General features: G+C 41.7%; 1 protein-coding gene across 1 annotated transcript in view; it reads left to right on the forward strand.

Moving 5' to 3' along the window:
• The window catches only part of ipo11 (importin 11), a 126,966-nt gene that overhangs the window by 48,133 nt on the left and 58,046 nt on the right, over positions 1-20,787 (forward strand). The window contains exons 16-21 of the mRNA XM_084551960.1: positions 1,840-1,966; positions 12,347-12,380; positions 12,526-12,566; positions 12,657-12,773; positions 14,696-14,809; positions 18,338-18,453. Coding sequence (XP_084408086.1) covers positions 1,840-1,966; positions 12,347-12,380; positions 12,526-12,566; positions 12,657-12,773; positions 14,696-14,809; positions 18,338-18,453 — 549 coding nt within the window. The remainder of the gene's footprint in view (positions 1-1,839; positions 1,967-12,346; positions 12,381-12,525; positions 12,567-12,656; positions 12,774-14,695; positions 14,810-18,337; positions 18,454-20,787) is intronic.

Genomic DNA, 20,787 nt, shown 5'->3' on the forward strand with positions numbered 1-20,787 from the left:
TGCTCAAGGATAACGCATAATTAGGACACTGCTATTTTTGTAGCTCATAGTTTGTCCACGGATTTCCCTTGTGTTTGCCAGGATGATGAGCAGGGTTCCTGACAGCTGTGTGAAGTTATGGAGGTGGAGACAGGTTTAGCGTCGGATGAGTCATGTCTGACCTTTGAGTGACAGACAAATACCTCTGTCAACCTACCTGTCTATCTGCCTTTCTGTCCTTTTCTTCCACTTTGCCAGTGCACTAATAATAAACCGTGCCAGCTGTAGTCTCCCCAGCTCAAGCAGGTATTCTTTATTTGTCAGTCAAAGTCTGCGCGGATTTGGCCGCGTTTTTTGTATGGCATCCCGAGCCGGGAACAGTAATCTTTTAGTCACTCCCACAGATGCCATGAATGAATAATAATTAGCATATGGATGATGGTGTTGTCGGGATTTATTTAGCGTACGCTCGAGTATCGCGTAAACTCTCAGACATAAAGCACTTGCCAAAGGTTGTCTACTGCGCCATGTTACAAAGAACCGCCCATTTGTTGTCTTAAAGAATACTCCAAAAAAACTTCTATTTAACTTGTTTGTGTGATATTGTGACGAGAAATAATCGCCTAATCTGATCATTTGCATCACTTGTTATCCGAGCATCGGTGTGCTGGTGCCAGGCTGTCGTCTGCGAGCTGATTCCAGAGTTGTGGGAATGTGCCCATGTGTCGTCCACTGGCACAGCCACACCTGCTCTGTCATCGTCTTTCAACCGTCCCATATGTTGCCGCCTAAATAAACGCTTGTAGAAGATCACATTTGTCTGAGTGCCTGTTTTTGCTTTTTTATTCTTCTTGCTCCACTGCCTACGAGCAGTTTAACCCAGTGGAGTTTAAGTCCCGTCCCATGCGTTTAAGATGATGAGAAATCAAGTCCAGATGGCATTAAGCATAATGCTTTTGGCGATGGTAATCTGCATGCTAATTTTAAGTTCTTATCAAGGCTTTTGTTCTTAATCACACAGCCAACCTTGTCTTTCCTTTCTTGCATGCTCACACACACACACATTGATGCGCACAATATTGTTTGCCACCTCAAAACCCTGAGTCATCCTTTTGTTTGGTGTCTTCTGGCTAGCAGCCCAGACTTTGGTCTCTGGCTCCCCGTGGATTTTTGACAAGAAGCCAACAAGAGCGCCATCCGCGATCCTTTAACCTCTCATGTCTCCGTTCCTACGTCCCTCCATCCTCACAGTTCTGTCGGGGCCGGTCCTTAGATGCAGGTTCTACCTCGGTTACAAAAAGGGCAGATGCTGAGGGACACGAGCTCAGTGCAACTGTGGAAAAACCACCGCCTCCCAACATGTAGTGCCTCACAGTTGGGACACGGCGGTGTAAAGCATTTTAATTCATATCACACTTCACTCGGCCCCAGTGGTATTTTTGTCTGTTTTCCTAATTAGGCTTTTTCCCTTTACTTAATGTTTAGTCACTGGTTTCACGTTTCCTCCGGCTGACTGTCCTTTGCTAATACACATTCATTTTCTTCATCTCCTTCTCTATTTTCCTCAGGTAATCTAAGTAATTTGTTTTGAGACACTTTTATGTGTAAAGGATCACAGTGGTCTTCAATATCCAATATAACGGTAGTCATTTCTGCCTCTCCCTTGTGATGATGTGCACACACACATGTCCTTTAGACATAGTTTTTGAGTTGGATAAATGTTACACAACACTCTCAAGCATATTTAAGCCACTGATAGAGAGCCAGGTGATTCATTTCTCCAATTTATGATATGGATGAGTAGTGCACGGAGTATTTTCCTTCAAACAAAGCTTAACTGTCTCTTCTGTTCTCCTCCAGGTACAAGCTGATTCGCAGACGAGTCATCTGGCTTATAGGACAGTGGATCTCTGTCAAGTTTAAATCCGACCTCCGACCTTTACTCTATGAGGCCATCCTGAGCCTCATGCAGGATCCCGACTTGGTGGTAAGGCCTCTACAGGCTAAAACTTTCTTGTTTTTTCACTGCATATTGTAACTGGAGCACTGGCATGCCTCCCAAAAAACAAAAAAAACCCAAAAACATCGAATTCGTATTGACTGAAATGGGCCGTTAGTGAAAGTGCACAGTCAGCTATAGAACACAGTTCTCAGCTTAACAGCGTGGAACCACAGCCATTATGCTGCCAGCTTTCTACAAACGGAACCAAACATAGTGAGTGATTGTGATGAGAGTTTGTCATCTTATTTCTCAACTTAGTACTTTAAATGTTGTTGTTTTTTTTTAGTATATGGTAGTTAACAGACCCTAATCATTTGAGGTTCTGTTGGGCATCTCCCACAAATACCTTTTTAAACCCCAATTCCCCATCAGTCTTTGGACCTGAAGAAGCTACTTGGATGAGTAGCAAAACTCTACAAGTCCAGTTGCCCTTGGTTCAGCTTGTTTTTTTGAATATACCATGACCAGGATGACTGAGAGCCTTGACAGACAAACTGCTTACAACTTAATAGACTGGAAAGCAGCACTGCCATTGTAGAGATTAGCATCAGCTCCAGAGTCTCGACTGAGTTCTTTTCTAAAACACCACAACCCAACAATTGCTCTCAGGCACTGAGCATAAACCAACAATTAGGCAAAATCCACTAATAGTCCAAATACTGGGTGGGGGGTGGTTTCAGTTTTAGTAAGTGTGACAACTTTTACTTTTACTGCCCTCCACATGATAAAACTTTTAACAACGACATGTGGCTCTGAAGCATAAGGGTCTATGTTTAATACATTTCCTCACTTTTGACGTTTGGGTCAGGGCTTTTTCAGTAATTGTGGCGTAACATTGTGACGCATCAACATAATCCTCACAAATCAACTGCGTATTCGATAGCGCGTTGTTGCAGCTCTACGGGACTGATGTGTTTTCCTGTACAAAATTAAAACGTGTATTAAATGTGGCAGATTCTGTGCAGCATTTTTTGTGCACTTCAAAGAAATATTACCGTTCGTAATCGACTCTAATGAATCGCTGGGTTCAAACTCGGAGTCTAATTGCCTGTCTTACATTATAATAGGTCTTTGTGTTGAGGCGCTTTTAGATCTATGTTTATTTACGTGCCTCTTGCGATACCCCTACAGTATAATGTGATTATATAGTAATGAAGAGTAGGATGTAATTAAGATAATAACACATGTAAGGCCGGGCCCACGCAAACGGCAAGGTAAAATGAGTTTAATGTGATGGAAAGAATTATAATCTCACTAACATTTGTTGAACTCTCTGATGTTAATTGGATATCCCCAGTAATGACATACTGCATGTGATGCATCATCCATTCTGAGTGCTTTAGTTTTAAATAAACACCAAGGATAATAGCGATAGATCTTGAGCTTTTGCTACAGATAAGTTAACTGATCCAGCTGCATTAAAACCACTGACAGGAGGAGTAAATAACGTTGACCATATTGTGACGGTTTAGGAACAACTCAAAAAAGCATGAAAAACAGCACAAGGTGTTGACCTGGCCTCCAAATTCACTAGATCCCAAACTGATCAAGTATCTGTGGGATGCACTGGAAAAAGCCTGATCCACAGAAGCCCCTCCCCTCAACCCGTAGGACCCAAAGGCCCCCACTAAGAACATTTTGTTGCTAGTCACCACAGGACACCCTCAGAAGACCCATGTCCATTCTCTGATGAGTCACAACTGTTTAGGAGACGCAAGAGAGACCTACACAATATTAGGCAGGTGGTCATAATGTTAGGTCTGATCGTTGTGTGTATGTATATATATATATATATATAATGAATATTGAAGGACTCATGAAGCCATTTTGTATAGAACATGCCTGTCACTCCCCAGGACAAGGTTGTATATTTCATTTGCACATATTTTGCACCATCTTTTTATCCACTGAGGCGAGCTAAATGGTTACAGAGATTACTCATGTAATAAATTGGAATATGCTCTAAGGTTCATGAGGGTAATGATGGCTTTTACAGTTTCAATGATGTTTCTTCATGCCAGCTTTGCTGTTACGTCACTGAGCAGCTCACCAATCATGTTGTTGTTTCTGATCAATAACGTCTGGGCCAGTTAGGACCTCTTGGGCAGATGAATTATTGATCATAAACTTTTAATGGGCTAATGGAGAAAACTACCCTCTATCAATCAGTCCAATTAGTTATCAATATGTATATTGCTATTTGTGTGGTCTTTGTTGTTCTCACGAATACAATACATCACTCAGGATAGCAGTTATATTTATCTCACATGGCTCAGCTTCTGTACCTCATTGAAAGCAGTAATCAGTTTATCGATTTACCCTCAAGCGCAGGCTTCAGCTTGGTCACTTAGGCTTTATTATGTTACATTTTTAAGGGAGAGAGATGTTGGTAGGAATGATGCCATTTTTTAGAAGTTATTGTTGCAATAAAATGGCCAATCAAAATGCCTGTGTGCAAAGTGAGAGAAGCATTCGGTAGAACTGGCGCGGAAGCCAATAAATGAACTGCTGTGGACGGGGTCAGCGGAAAAATCTTATTTTAGCTACCAAAAATGAGGCCCAACAGCCTTTGGGGAACTGAAGCTTATACGTTTACACCAAAGCCAGGAGTCTCCATTTACAATAGCAGTAACGAGTTTTTTGGGTGGCGTTTTTACAGAGCGAGCCAGACTGATGAGCACCGCTGTTGGCTACATGCGTAGGTTATGCCATCTTCGTCCCGCAGTACTTTAAATGAGCCTTTAGTAGATGCGCTCCAATCGCAACACCGAGTCTGTGTGGATTAGTCTCAATCAGGCTTGTCTGGACACTAAAGTTTTACTCCATTCTTCTTTGTGAAACTATCAAGTTGCTCTGGCATCAAGGCGAACAGCCCTTTTCAAGGCGAGCCATAAATCCTCTGTTGGATCGAGGTCTGGGCTTTGACTTGGCCTCTCCAAAACATTCATTATTGTCTTTAAACCAGGTCTTTCTAAAAAAAATACATCTTCTCCCTAGTCGTAGCTCTCTTGCAGACTCAATCAGATTGTCTTCCAGGATTTCCTTATATTTTGCTCCATTCATTTTACCGTCTGCCTTTATAAGATGTCCAGGGCATGCTGCCGAAAATCCCCACAGCGTGATGGTGCCGCCGCCATGCTGGGGATGGTGGATTTGTCTTGATGTGCAGTGTTTGGTGTTGGCCGAACGTTGCGTCTGGTCTGATGGCCAAAAACCTCCATTTTGGTCTCATCAGACCAAAGAACCTTCTGCCAGTTGAGTTTGGTGTCTCCAATAGCTCTAGTGCAGATCTAATTTCTCGTTTCCAGGCTCCCATAAAGCATTGTACGCTGAGTTTGCTGCATCTTTAAAATGTTTCAGTGGAGTCACAGGGTGTTGCCTTGTTACTTAGTTTGTGAGGACGGTCTGCTCTAGGCAGATTTAGACATATGCCATGTTCCATTTTTTTAATCATGAATTTAACTGCAGGGTTTTTTGGAAGCCATCCCCTGACTGTTTGGCATGTCCTCTTGTCTTTATGGTGTAATTGTAGCCAAGAACTAGAACTAGAACTAGACTTAGATGGACTTTATTGATCCACAGGGGAAACTGCTTGGTCACAGTTGCTCAGTTGCACATAAAAAAAAAACTCTTTTGAAAACCACAAATAAAAAGGATAATAGATGTAAAAAAATAAATAAATAAATAATAATAATAATTAAAAAAATACATAATTACAAAATAATAAATAATAATAATAATAACAAATACATAAATAAAACGATAATGATAATAATAAAATTGAAATAAATAAAATTCAATATACAAGATTTACGTATGTCTGCAAATACAAGAAACAGAAATAGAAGTAAATAAGAAACAAAAGTAAACAGAAATACTAAATAACCAGTGAAAGGACCGTCCAGATACTTTACATTACACATGTTTGATTAATCACTTTACTTTCTACAAATACCTTTTCAATTTGACGGTTGTACATTTGTACAAATTACATCATCCATATCAGTCCTACCAACCATCCTACTTTCCGTAGGCACTGTTTTACGTCAGTGTTACAGCTTCATTTCCCAACAGGAAAACACCACATATAGCTAAATAATTCAAAAATAGAAATCAAACTATATCTTTAATAGGCTGACGCGGAATAAGTGTGAATAATAACAAGCTACTCCCTTTATTATTAAGTTAAATGTTTTTTTATGCTCCTTTTTTCCCAAGGAATCAGAGTATAGCAATAAAAGTCCAGTAAGATATGTTTTGCTAGGCGCATGATGAATTGCAGGTGCAGAAACGGTCTATGTTTTTGTATTATAGACCATGTTTTTGTTAATTAGCATTTCACCTGACTTTACTATAGAAAGATAAATATCTGCAATAAATGCATATTATTCTGGTAATTCTACACACTCTTGTAGCTTTGTGTGTGAGGAGTTTATTGCCCTCCATTAGCGGCTTTCATGAGCTCCATCATAGATCACAGATGCCTGTTGCTTGCATTGTGCCAGTTTTCCTTCTCATTTCCTCCAGTGTGTTCTCTCTCTTGCAGCTGCTGTTTCATCACAGATTCTGTGTAAAGGCTAAAATAATCTTGGCGGCAGGTTTAACTCCTTCTGCTTTTGGGTCGTTTGTGTTCCCAGCGGGAGGCAATATTTCCTAGAATTTGCTCTTAAGCCAGCTTTTGACGACGTCGAACCGACGCCTTGCTCGAATTTTTTGCTCACTTTGCCGTGATTGCAGAAAAGCTTAGAGGTTTTTGTGGGATTTGCGCCTCTTGATTCTAATCCCACTTAATAGTGTTTTTTGGTTACTGTACAGTAAATGCTCTATCCTGACTGACATCAGTTTTAAACCAAAATTTAGAAGATCAAAAGTCTGACAGCAAGGAGAGAACCTGACAAACATGAAATCAGAGATAAATGTAATGTTCTAGATCAAAATTTGGCTCAAGCACCCTACAGTGCGCTGCAGCATGTGGCTTTTTTTCCCATCCCAGTCATAAATATTTATCTTCAGTTCAACTGTTACGTTCAGTTCTGTAGCTGAATCTTTGAATGAGACAACTAACACAAATAATTAATCATTTATTTAAAATAGGTTTTTATTATTTAGCTAATTACACCTGAGTAATTGAATTTAATGATAAGCCAGCAGTAGGAAGGGTTTTTGTTATTGTTACCTGCCAGAGCAGTCTGTTTTACATTATTGCGTATGCATGCATTTATTTTTTTTAAATATGCATATAAAAGCTATCAGAGAAGCACTTGCCAAAACATTAGGTACACTAGCTACTATATTCTAATATAACAGCCCTGCACTAAATCCTCGTTCATGACTGTTCTTATGTTCAGTTTGTAGCCTTATTCGCACAGGTTTAGTTTTACCTGGGGATGTCACGTGATTCACAAATCACTCCTCTACATGTGGCGCATTTGCACAGGATAAGCAAACTCTGTGCTTTACTCAAATTTAATCTCCACCCCACTCCGTGTCAGAGGACAATTTACACTTTTTCGCAGCTTCAGTTAAAAACGTATTTTCGATTCTATTGATCCCGAGGCAGAAATTACGAATGATTACGAATGACCTGGCAGTATATAAATCATTCATCCATCTAAATGGTTGAATGTGCCAGTGGCATCTCGACTTTGCACCCAAACGTCTGTCCAAACTTTGATTTACAGCACATCCTTCGTAATTCTTGAGTGACAAGAGATTACAAATTACAGACACGGCCACCAATTATTACAAATTATCTGTGGTCCCCAGATAAAACTAGTCCCGTGCGAATAGGGCTTATGTTGAAACAGTGTCAGAAAGGCGGTGATTCAAATGTATGATCGTGTAGTTGTATGATTGTGGTGTTGTTGAACTAGACTGAATAAAACACTAAAATGTTTCCGTTATTTAACCTAGCCCACTGACTACAACATAACACAGCTCACTACTACAACCACTCACAGCCTCTAAAATGAAAACACAGTTAAATCAACAGCTCTGAATACCATAATCTCCACAAATCTAAGAATTAGTGCAGGACTGTTATATTAAAATGCATATATTTTCACTGGTGTACCTAATGAACTAGCAAATCAATATATTTACCTTGTAAGTCTGTGTGAATTTATATTAGTTGACGTGCTCGCAGTTCGGTTAGATACATACTGAAGCTCCTCATCAGTTGGAAGTTTTGCTATTTTGGATCTAGTTTTCCTTTTCTTTTCATAGTTGCCAATTGAAGATTTTCTTTTCTTTTTTAAGATTGAGTTGGTACACTCACCGATAAAACCTTCAGCCTCATTTTCAGGTTCAGTCTGAACTTGCCGTATTTTTTTCCAATCCCTCAGACATTTCCAGAGTGAACAATCATTTTCAGACATTGCGTATGACCCATCTGAGCGTTTCATCAAGCGATCCATTATCTTCTGCGCTTTGCCGACCCGGAATGCAGCTTCTCTTATTAGTGTTTTGAATTGGCAACAAAGCCAGTGCTTGGTGGCAACTGATGGGCCTTCTTCATCAGCATCTCTCCTTTTGTTGCTTGTTAATATATGCGCCATTGCTAAAACATTATTCCGCATTTTGTGGTCCTTTAAGCACAGGGGCTGCAATTTGCACAAATCTCCTAAAATCGTATTTCGGCAGTGTGTATCTTGAATGTGCATTTTTTTTCTGTCTTTCAACAGCAATTGAAATTCATGTGACCGAGGGCAGTTAGGTCATAATTCTTTTTGATCGATTCACAGTGTCTTTATGCAGCAATATTAAGTTTTCTGCCACGATGCAGTTTGGAGAGAGGATGAAATGAGATAAAATGACCATATTACCAAAGCCTTATTGTGTGTGTGTATATACATATTATATTTAACGGCATTCCATTATTATTATTATTATTATTATGCAAATACATCTGTGCATGTAAGTTAATTAGATGTGTTTCAATAACTTAATTTTATACAGCATTCATTCACTCTTTTGACAAATCCATGTGAAATTATTGGTATTGTAGTATTGTTTTCAGATGAATATGATCATGGCAGCCTCATAATTTGTGTCACTCCTTCCTAAACACAGACTTTTATCAGTTAGTAATAAAAGTATAAATGCTGTTAACTTTGTGGTTGGATTCTTTGCAGCAAGCAGCGACAGGCCTGTGATAAATATGGATTTTTGTGGGAGTTCTTTTTTTTTTTTTTTTTTTTATAAAAGCGTGCCGCTTATTTAAATCAGCCAGTTTATAATTGGAGAAAATGCAACAGCTAGTGAAGTGTGATCCTACAGATCGTTTGATGCCTGAAAACACACGCACGGCGCAAAATAAGTAACTTCCTGGAAGCTGACTTACCTTTGAAGTGAGCTAATTGGCATTTAAGGCAGAGACTATGAAAAGAGAAATGGCAACCACTTCGATAAAGATGATTTGTACGTCTTAAGAGACTCAACCAAAAATATGGATATATTAATGATTTGTGAACTGAAAACTAAATCCTTCGCACATCTTCTTTTCACAAATGCATGCTGTCATCCAAAACAACGTAATAATGATAATAACCTACGACAAACCGTATTTAATAGATGTAAATACATGCATATAGACAGATTTATTATTTAAATCAGGTACTGCTGGACAAATTGTGCTTTACGACCTGGTTAGGTGGCAGTAAATATTAACACAAAGGTTTTTTAGTGCTACTATTAATCACATAAAAGACCACTGTTAGCCAAGCTCTCCCACTTCGCTTCTTCTCTTTTTCTTTTTAGTCTTTAACTAAACTTAGTGCATCACTTGGAAAGACAAAGGTTTATGGCTCACCAAAGTTTTCATCCAAATAGTGCAAAATCACAAATTGGCCTGAAGGGGCTTCACAACCTGTCCTTAGACCCTCAGTTTGAGTAAAAGAAAACTGAAACAGAGGACAGAAAACAACTACAAGGCTGGTTCGAGCTGAGAGAAAGGCGGCAGTAACTGAAATAAGCCCTCAGATGAGCATCTATGAACACGCATAGATGTGGAGCTTTGAAGCAGATGAGCTGAAGCAGCAGAAGACCTCACGGCTTTCCACTCTTGACAGTTGACAACAGTAAACTGAGGCTACAGCGGCCGCAGGCTCACCAAAAGTTGGACAATGAAAGAGAAAATATAGCCTGCCTTAAATCACGTAAAAGCTTGGCTCTGTCTTGTATCGTGTGTTCAGGCTCGGGCTGGTGGTTTAATGATGTAGGGGGGATATTTTCCTGGCACTCCTGGGGCACTTTGGAATCACCTTTGGAGTCCAATGTACTGTCGCCGGGCATCTCCATCCATTTACAGCCATGTTGTTCCCGTCTTCTACTGACTGCTTTCAGCAAGATGATGCGCAGTTTCATAAAGCACACACCTTCTCGGGCTGGTCTCTTGGACGTGTTTGTTACAGCCCGGGTTTTGTGCCTCAACTCCGTGGATACGAGAGCCCAGCCCACAATGACAAATACTGCTGTGCTGGATGCTCAGGGGATATGCAGCGTCTGTGTTGTTGGCCGTCCAGCGTGGTCTGCCTTTGGTGCATAGCTGCATGTTAGTGGTTGGTGTTTGGGACTTGGGTGCTCCGGTGGTCTTGGAACCGGTCACGTCATCAGTGAATGCAGCTGACTCTGCCGGGAGAGCGATCTGGCGGTGGGCTTTGGAGCTGAGGTTGCCATTTGGATAACCCTTTTGTTTATCCGTTTCTGCTCGGGGAGGCTCGGGGAGGCTTGGGTCTGCTCGCCACCCATGGCGGTGCTTCTGCATCACTGCCCGGTTTCCCAAACTGCGGGTCAAGCCGAGGTTGCTGAATGGTTGCATGTAAATCGCACGTTAAAAGAAATTCTGCTAAAAGGGACCAAACAGGCCTTCATCCACTACCTCTCAGGTGTGGATTATTGAGTAAATGAAGCCTGTGTGTCATCCAAGGACTCTGGTTGTGCCATTGCAAGGCCGGTGGAGGAGAAGAGTTACAATAGCAGTGAGATCTCTGTTCTTATATTGCCTCCGGGGTCACCAGATCTCAATCCAACAGTGGATGCGGTGGCATGAGAAATTGCATCGTGAATCTGCAGGAACTACGTCATGCTGTCATGTCGATATCAACCCAAGGAGACCCATTATGCCTTCTTATTTTGACCCAAACTTGATCAAAATCCCTGACTTGCGTTTTAATATTTTCCCATTAATCTTATTCAATTATTCCCAATAGCCTATTCTTTTCATTTTATGGCTTATCTGTCTCTCAGCTGTGGTGCTGGCAGTGTAGCTTTACATCAGAGCTTTTATCCAGTCATGTTTCAGCCATCATGTGTCGCCAGAGAAGAAATCTGCCTGAGCCTTCACAATTAAACAGCAGACGGCTGAAGCTTGAAACGCATTGTAATGATGGTGCCCCTTTAACCAATCACATTTCAAGTTCGTATTCATAGGCCTTCTCTGTGGCCTACGGTGGCGTCAACGTTTTCGCGTCCTCTGAATGGAGGGTCAGAGAGCCGCTCCGTTTAAGCCAAACTAGCGCTTCAGGCCTTGGGTGGAAAGTGTACGCCCCGCCACTGGTTACAGTGTTGGACATTTTTTCATTATTTATTATTTATTATTTATTTAAAGAGGAGTGCCTCTTGAGATGTGTCATCTCATTTTCGAGAGGATCCTCATTAACGACACAGTATGTCAAAGTAATCCAAAAGCTCAGGCTGCTTGTTCTTGTTCTGGCTCATCATCTGACCTGTGCAGCGCAGTCAGTACGGCTCACAAGCGTTTGGGTGCTGGCCCAATTCTAAAGCAAAAAAAAAATAAATAAACGTGTCCCACCCGGCACTAGCAAGGCATACTTAATAAAGTGGCCGGCGTGCGCATGTGGTGAAAGGACTGGCCGTAATTGAGTTCTCAGCCGCTTACCTTCCTCATAACTCATTTACCGTCTTTAATCTCTCCTCCTCCATCTGATGACTTTCTCCCTCGTGGACATTTCCACCTCCATCACTCTGACACTGCCAGATTACGCTGCTGGGGTATATAAAAATTGAGGGCGCTGCTTCCTTCTACAACATTAGATAGCCCGCACTTATCTAAACTCGCTGAAGGCGCGCGCTGACACATAGCGGTGGTGTCTTAAAAGCCGGTTGTTTTGGTCTTTTCCGAGGCTGCCATTAGAGAAAAAAATCTAATTATTTTCTTTGTGTTCGGCTGAATATTACCCTTCGTGTTAATCTTTTTTTATTTCTTTTGATCCATGTGTTTTCTTTGTAGGATCAAACCGCAAACTCTGTCTCTCTCTGCTGCTTGGATTAGCTAATAATCCAGAGTAAATGTGTGATCCCTAATTTTGCCTTTTATAATGAAATCTTGTTTTTTTTTCATCATAGGTGCGGATCGAGACTGCCACAACCCTCAAACTCAATATCCTTCCTTATTTTTTACACAGTTTTTCAGTAGAGCTGATGAATAGATCACGCTAATTATGCTCGCTGCACCTCAGCCAAAGCAAATGAAGAATGTTTAATCTACCCTAATCCGTCTGGTTTCATCTTTAACTCACGATCACCCGTTGATGACTTTGAGTTCCGGACAGAACAGTTCCTCCCGGTGAGTACAAGCTTTGAGGATGAGATGAAAATTTTCTTTTCAATGTTTCTTTTTCCTAACGATGAATTACTCTGCTCCCTCTCCGTTTAGTATCTGGAGTCCATCTTTGGGCTGCTCTTCCAGCTGCTGCAGCAGGTGACCGAGTGCGACACTAAAATGCAGGTGCTCCATGTCATCTCCTGTGTCATCGAGAGAGTAAACATCCAGGTGAGTGAGTAGTCATCGGGGCAAACTTGAAATATCTGGTTCGGTACAAGTTTCTCCCGCTTCGTGAAAAGCAACCGCGCAATTTGTAGTTATTGACTCAGATTCTTCAGGGGGACGAGTGTGGCTTTGGAGAGACATTACAGCACAGGTACAAGACATTTGTCACCTCGTGCTACCCAGACCGCCGAGGTAAAACAACCATCTGTCATCAAAGACAGCCAGACAAAGGCATTTGCAAAGTGACTGAGTCCAATTTGTGACTCAATCACAAGGCCTCGGGCGGCGCTTGTTCTGATGTCTGCTCTCATTTACCACGGATATACAGCATCCCCTCCGCCACCGCTTTGCTTTTGTGACCATATGGATTTTTTATTTCTTTTGAGCATCCGTTCAGTCTTTCTAATCCATTTAACCGCCAACCCTTAAAGAAATTGACCTTCCTCTTAACCCCCTTGGGTTATTCTCGGATCCGTTTAAGCGGCCCCTTAAATGGTTCTCTGACTTAAGTCTGTCACAGAAATGGCTTTCATCCCAGTGAACTGTCAGTCTGGTTAAGTCTGCCCCAGTCACCGGCCTGGGCTAAACTTCTGGAGTCAGTGGCACTGCCATTAAAATTCTAACCCTTCTCACAAGGGATTTTAAACCCACAAAGACTGGCAGTCGCTGGGAAAACCAGGCAATGAAACCACGGGCGCAGCTAGAGTTGAAATGAACATGATGACAGATACGGTGAGATTGAGCTCCTTCTTATGCTGCCAGTCTCACAAATGTCATCCTAGGCTGGTTTGTGGCTTTGATTTTCTCATTTTGGATTGCTCTCCTCAAGGCTGTACATCTTTTTATTTTTTTATTTTTTTTTAACTGACTTGCCCACTGCTTACAAGGGTGCAATCGAGCAATAAATCCCAGTGTGGGGTCCGCAGCCTGGCCACATAGCCACTACTGGGAATACGAAGGGGTCGGCACAAGTCGGCACAAGGAAAAAAGGCAGAACATTGTGTCTTACAGTCGGCTGTCTGCACAGTAACGGCACCTAAATTACAGTCTGCTGTCGCAGTTTCCAGTTTCACACAGGAATTAGATCGATGGCATCCATTTGGCGTCTAACTACCCAGATATTTTAAGCACTTAAAACAACAGAACTCAGTGTAAATTATGAAGAATAGATATTGGCCTCATTTTACTATGCAAACATGCTGATTGGATGAGAATAAGCTTGGACAGTTTGTTTGGTTTTTGGATGCAGTTGCATGTTTCATACACCCAGCTGAGATGTTTCATATCCTCTACGGTTTAATCAAGTGGTAAAAATATCAGTATATGAAAGGCTGAAACATTATTCATTCTCTTATTTGTTACTTTGGTTACTTTAGCTGCCACGGATTCACAGATCCACTGACGGCACATGTCAAGAAAATTAGCTTATACTGACCGAATAGCAGCATCGTGAGATCTTGTGCTTTCAGCTTGTGTCCTGTATTTTGTTTCTTTGCCATTTGACTGTTTTGAAGTGTCTGATTTGGGCTGAAGAGTGATGAAGGAAACAGGGACCGAATTTACTGCTGTAACGCTCAAATCTTCGAGGGGGAAGCGTTACACTAATTGCACTGTTGCGCGTTTTTGCTTTATCCCGCATACGCATTGTTAACACACTTTCAAGGCCACACAAGCGCTTGCTTGAGTGGCTCCGAGTGTTTTTAGGATAATTATACACACTACTTTGCTGAGACAGCAGCAAATCAGCCACCGTCCCCCCTTTTGTGCTCCCAAATGAGACTTTTAATTTCTGCGTTTTCCACAGGAGACTTTAACATAAATTGGATATGGAGTCGAAACAAATTATCTGGTATTGAACCTGTAGGCTGAATTGCACTCGAATGCTTTCTTTTCTTATTTGCCGATGAATGTGTTTTGTTCTTCAGATCCGGCCGTACGTAGGCTGTTTGGTTCAGTACCTGCCCCTGCTGTGGAAGCAATCTGAGGAACACAACATGCTTCGATGTGCCATACTCACCACGCTCGTCCACCTTGTACAGGTACGGTGCATCAACATCAGCTGTATGCTTATCTATTTTATGCACGGCAGCATGTTTAAGCAGAACAACCAGGTTCAGCACTATGATAGGTTGCACTGGTCAGTGGGTCCGGCAATAGTTCAGTTGTTGCAGAAAACTCCAAAACTAAGTTACGGATTGAATGCTAAGGTGAGGTTATATTTCACCGGAAACACTGGCCTCCTTTGCTTCACTTTTATTCTTTTTACTTGGCCCTCACCTTTTAAAAATTTGTGACTTGGCTGGATAAGGAATCCTTGAGAGAGGCTCTCCGCCTTTCCTGCAATGTTATTCTCAGATCAAATCAAATGCTCAAACATGATTTCGGCAACACATATATATTTATAGGGTGAAGTCTCAAGCTGCGTTTGCCGGAGATTTTCTATGATATATATTTTTCCAATAATTTGCCTCGAAATCACTCAGGTTTATCCCTAACTTTAGTAAAAAAACAAACAAACAAAAAAAAAATCCATTCTCCATGGCATTGAAGCTGCCTGTCTCTGCCCTCAGTAACTTTTAGACTCCATCACTGCTGCGGCTGCATTACATCCCAGCGGGACATGAAATGCTCAGTAATAAAGACGGGCTCTCTTTGAGAGATTAGCACAAGTGCACATCTGGCAAACTGAATAAGACACTGAGGGTGTTGATCTGCAGGGTCTTGGATTATCCAACTGTGTTGCCACATACTAATTAGATGCAATAAAATGCAGATGTTAAAAAAAACGTATGGTATGTATTATTCATTTCTAGTTGCTGTATACAGACAAACAGTAGACATATCTTTCATCATTGGGTTGCGCGGGATGTTTTTGTTTTTTTGTCCGCCCACTGAACACACAAATAAATAGTCTGGCAACCTGCCCAGGGTGTACCCCACCTCTCGCCCAATGACAGCTGGGATAGGCTTGTTCCCTGCATATTTAGGCCACATTAATGTCATCAGACGAACAGCGTTGACACTTCGGAAGCACAACTTTGGATTCTCTGTGGCCTTGCACAGGTTAATCCCTCACTACGCCCACACAGACACACATGCATATTGATAATAGTAATAATTTCTCCATCACTTGGGGAACGCTTTTTGAGAGTTATCCTAGACATAGGCTTCACCTTAAAATGGAATCATTTATGTCACGTTCCCCTCGACAGGCACAAAGGTGAGTTAAGATGCGGTCACACGTACCTAACACCTTCTCCTCATTACCCTCTTTCACATCCTTCTGCGAGCGTTTTCCGTGCATACACAAAGTGGCTGAGTAAAACTTGAAGCGATGGGGCGCCTTGAAAGGGCACGGGTTTTCATCGACGGGCAGAAGTGTGAGGGCATGTGTGAAGAAGATGGAAGTGATGTTTCAAGGGGAGAGAGTGTTTCGTCTAGACTGAAAATGGTTGCCGGTGCTAAAGGTGGCGACTTCAAGAGCAAGAGCTCGTGGGTGGATGCAAAAGTTTTTGTGTGCTTGTGTTTGAATGTGTTGTCAGCAACCGTGCTGACAGTTTTGCTTAAGGGTAGGTTATTCTTTGATGAAATAGACTCTGGTCTTTCAGGTTTTTTTAAGAAAAAAATAAAAAATCTATTGTTGGGGCTTATCCAAGTCATTCCCCAGTGCTTTCCCCTAGTTATTTACAAAATAAACAATACAAGTAGTATAAGAATAAATAAATGATTAAGTAATCTACCTTTGATTTGTAGCTGACAGTTAGTTACTAGTGGATGTTACATGCCTTGCATATTTCCCACCAAAATGGTTCACCTGAACTCAACGCAAAGAATGCAGCCATTGTTCAAATGGTTACATACATATATTCTGTTCCTGCGTGAAATTAAATGATTCTTCATACCAGCAGTTGGCAGTAGTTGATATCTGTCATTCAAAAGGGCGAAAGCTACAGAGACTTACAAACCGCTGTGCAGAGCTTGCCTCTCCTGTGTAATGCTGATAAGCTGGTCCACAGTTTATTCATTCTAATGAATTATTAATTAGATAAGGCCAAAACCCGCCCACCAAACGGTCCAGTATGTCCCACGGGAGGAATTAGCAAAGGAAGAAGAGGAGGACAAGAAGGAAGAAGGAGGAGTAGATGGGGGAGGAGGAGTAGATGGAAGGCAGGAAGACGGAACAAGAAGCAGGGGGTGGAGGAGGAGTTGGAGGAGGAGATAGGTGAAGCGAGAATGATGAAGAGGAGGAGGAGAAGAAGGATGAGGAGGACAAGGACAAGTAAATGGGGACGGAGGACTAGGAGGAAAGGTAGAAAAAGGAGAAGGAAAAAGGAAATGAGGATGAGGAGGAAGATGAGGAGAAGAATAAGAAATTGCAAAATTTCATAGAAGAAATTAAATTTTTTGTCAAATTGGCACCTATTCCTGATTTGTCCTCTAAGAGGTGTGGACATAACACAACCCCTAGGGACCCACATCTGAACTGTAGGTGGCAGCAACGCCCCGAAGTCGCACTTATTTTTCCTCAAAAAATGACTTGATTGTCATGTGAAAAATTTTCAAAAATTTGGAAGCTCAGATTAGACGCAGCGATCCTTCTGTGTGCGTCCGCTTACTTCTGCATTTTCTCACTTTCCTTTCTCTTCTTGTGCAGCCATTTGCTCAGCTCAGCAGCCACTCACCAACATGGTGAATCAGATTAACGGGGATTAACGCAATAAATTGGCTTTGGTGATAGGAACCGCGCTCAAGGACGGTGTTTCCTTGGGGACATTTGGGGAACTTTGTGAGCGTCCTATCTCAGTTGGCTGCATCACTCGCTCCCACTGGTTGCAAAATATATCTGATAATATTACAGACATTACGCCAAATATATTCACTTAGTCTGCATTAACACTAATTAATATTTTAGTGTTGTACCACAGATTAGACAGATTTTATTCTGACTGTACGTTGCAGTGTAAGAGATCATGTGTCTTCTGTCCCAGTAGCACTATCCTGTAGTCTCCATCAGTTAAAGGCTATGCGGTAATGTAGAAGTCAAGATGACACACTGCTCAGCTGCTCCATCCACTTCTACATCTTACAGTATAGGCACGTACTTGTGTATTTTGCCAAAGGGAAAATCCACATGTTGTACTTAAAACTGCCATCAAATCTGAAACATAATAATCTCAGTGACCACTGTGTCACCTGTGACTTAGCTCTTGCAGTTATACCGCAGCGTATATTGCAAACTATTAAAGTGAAGGGCGTAACTGTTTTAAAAGGCCAATAAAATGAACAGAAACAACTCTTGCACCTTAAGGCAAGTATTCTGAAGCCAAACAAAAGTCCTGTGAGTACAACTAACCACTATGTGCACCAAGTGCACCTTATTATTATAAAAATGACTCTCTGACCACCAGTGGAGCATGGCAACCGTTGCTGGGAAGACCAATGATACGTAAATCCGTCTTAAAAAAAAAAAAAAATAAAGCCTACAAAGTGCAGTTTAGTTTTTTTTAAGGTTCCTGTCTGCATTTTTTTTTTGTCCTTGACCTTCCTGAATCTTTGCTTCCCCACAGGGGCTCGGGGCAGAGAGTAAGAACCTGTACCCGTTCCTTCTTCCTGTCATCCAGTTGAGCACCGACGTTTCCCAGCCGCCACATGTGTACTTGCTGGAGGATGGCCTGGAGCTTTGGTAAGGACACCCATGCGCTAACGTTTATGAGTTATAGCTCAAAAACTACCCGAGGCAGACATTTGCGAAGCACTTAGTGATCTCATTTTATCCTTTGCACACACACTGCATGGATGCTATGGCTATAGCTGTTTTTTTTTTCTTCTTCTTTTCTGTGTGCCTCAGTTCATTTATGATGTAATTTTTTTTTTTTTCTTAATAGTCAGAAGCCTCATTTACTGACTCATGTTGAGGACCTGTTTTAAAACGCAAATGCAAACACTTTCTGGACAAGTAGTGTTTAATGGGCTCACTGTTATGTTTGAGTCATTTCAAGGGCAACCTCTCATGTGGCTCACAATCTTGCCTTTATATTATTTTTTATTTTGGGAAAAATGCCATCACAAGAACCTGCTGCAGAACAGTGTGCTCATTTTTGCTAATGCAGAAGCTTTGGTTCAGGGTTACCTTTTGTTGTAACACAAAGCCTCCGTTAGCCTCAGCCTCTGCCTTGTGTTATTTCCTGCCTGACAAACAGCTGCTCCTGAGAAATATTTGTTTGCTTTGTTTGCAAATTCAATGTCATTTTCTCTTGCTTGCATCTTCTATCGTCTGTTTTTCCACTTATATTCCCCTCGGAGTACCTGTCGTATCTTATCATCTTCATAATCTACTTTTGCAAGGCGCTGTAGAGTCTCGATCAGACTGAACATGCTGTTCACACACTATATTGCCAGAAGTGTTCCCTCATCTGCCTTTACACGCATATGATCTTAAGTGATATCTGATTCTTAATCCATAGGGTTTAATATGGCGTCAGCCCACCCTTTGCATCTAAAACAGCTTCAACTCTTCTGGGAAGGCTTTCCATGAGGTTTAGGAGTGTGTTTATAGGAATTTTTGATCATTTTTCCAGAAGCGCATTTGTGAGGTCAGACACTGATGATTGCTGAGAAGGCCCGGCTCGCAGTCTTCGCTCTAATTCATCCCAAAGTGTTCTATTGGGTTGAGGTCAGGACTCTGTGCAGGCCAGTCAAGTTCTTCCAAACCAAACTCGTTCATCCATGTCTTTATGGACTTTGCTTAGTGCACTGGTGGGCCGTCATGTTGGAACAGGAAAGGGGCCATCCCCAAACTGTTCCCACAAAGTTGGGAGCATGGAATTGTCCAAAATCTCTTGGTATGCTGAAGCATTCAGAGTTCCTTTCACTGAAACTAAGGGACTAAGTCCAGCTCCTGAAAAACAACCCCACACCATAATCCCCTCTCCACCAAACTTCACACTTGGCACAATGCAGTCAGACAAGTAGCGTTCTCCTGGCAACCGCCAAATACAACTTTCAGATTGCCAGATGGAGAAGCGTGATTCGTCACTCCAGAGAACGTGTCTCCACTGCTCTAGGGTCCAGTGGTGGCGTGCTTTACACCACTGCATCCGACGCTTTACATTGCACTTGGTGATGTATGGCTTGGATGCAGCTGCTTGACCATGGAGACCCATTCCATGAAGCTCTTACACACTGCTCTTGAGCTAATCTGAAGGCCACATGAAGTTTGGAGGTCTGTAGCAACTGACTGCAGAAAGTTGGCGACCTTTTTCAACTTTCATTTGTGGCTATGGAAGTGATTGGAACACCTGAATTCAGTTATTTGGATGGGTGAGTGAATACTTTTGGCAATATAGTGTACAAGGGAACACAATAGCTGCTGATGCTCCTTATATATTTTTTTTTCTTATTCAATATATCCCTTGATTTCCTGAAATCCAAATTTCCTGCAAAATTATGACCTGTCGCAAAACAGCTTGCAAGTGCGTGTTGAAGGCGTGTTAAAACTTTGTCTCGATCATGATGACTACCGGTTGCCATGCCAACCACTCCATGGAGCAGTCACGTGGAGCTGTGAAAGTTGTGAGAAAAAAAATAAATAAGTACAGTGTATATAATCCAACATTTCCTTTTAATTAGTGGAGGTAGAGCAGAGTGCAGTATTAATTAAACGAAAAAGTGTGGGCGGGGCATCGATAACGCATTTTTTCATGGCTCCGCGCTTGGACCATACTTTGACCAGACTCTGGATCCATCGTTGCAAGATGGTGTCGCCTGTATCCCCAAGAAAATAACGTCAGCTTGGCCAATGCAAGGAAGTGGGGACGCATTGTCCATATTTATATACAGTCTATGCCTTAAACACATAAACATTCTTACTCTGTTTAACATAATACCAAATAAGAACATACGTTTTAATGAATTTGTGTCGTCACTATATTTTAATGCACAGGATAGTCAACTGTAACGCAAGCTGATTTTATTCCATCAGCATTATTTTAAACTTTTCCATCGTTGTTGTGTCAGT

The sequence above is a fragment of the Chelon labrosus genome (assembly GCF_963514085.1).
Source record: "Chelon labrosus genome assembly, chromosome: 9".
Lineage (NCBI taxonomy): Eukaryota > Metazoa > Chordata > Actinopteri > Mugiliformes > Mugilidae > Chelon > Chelon labrosus.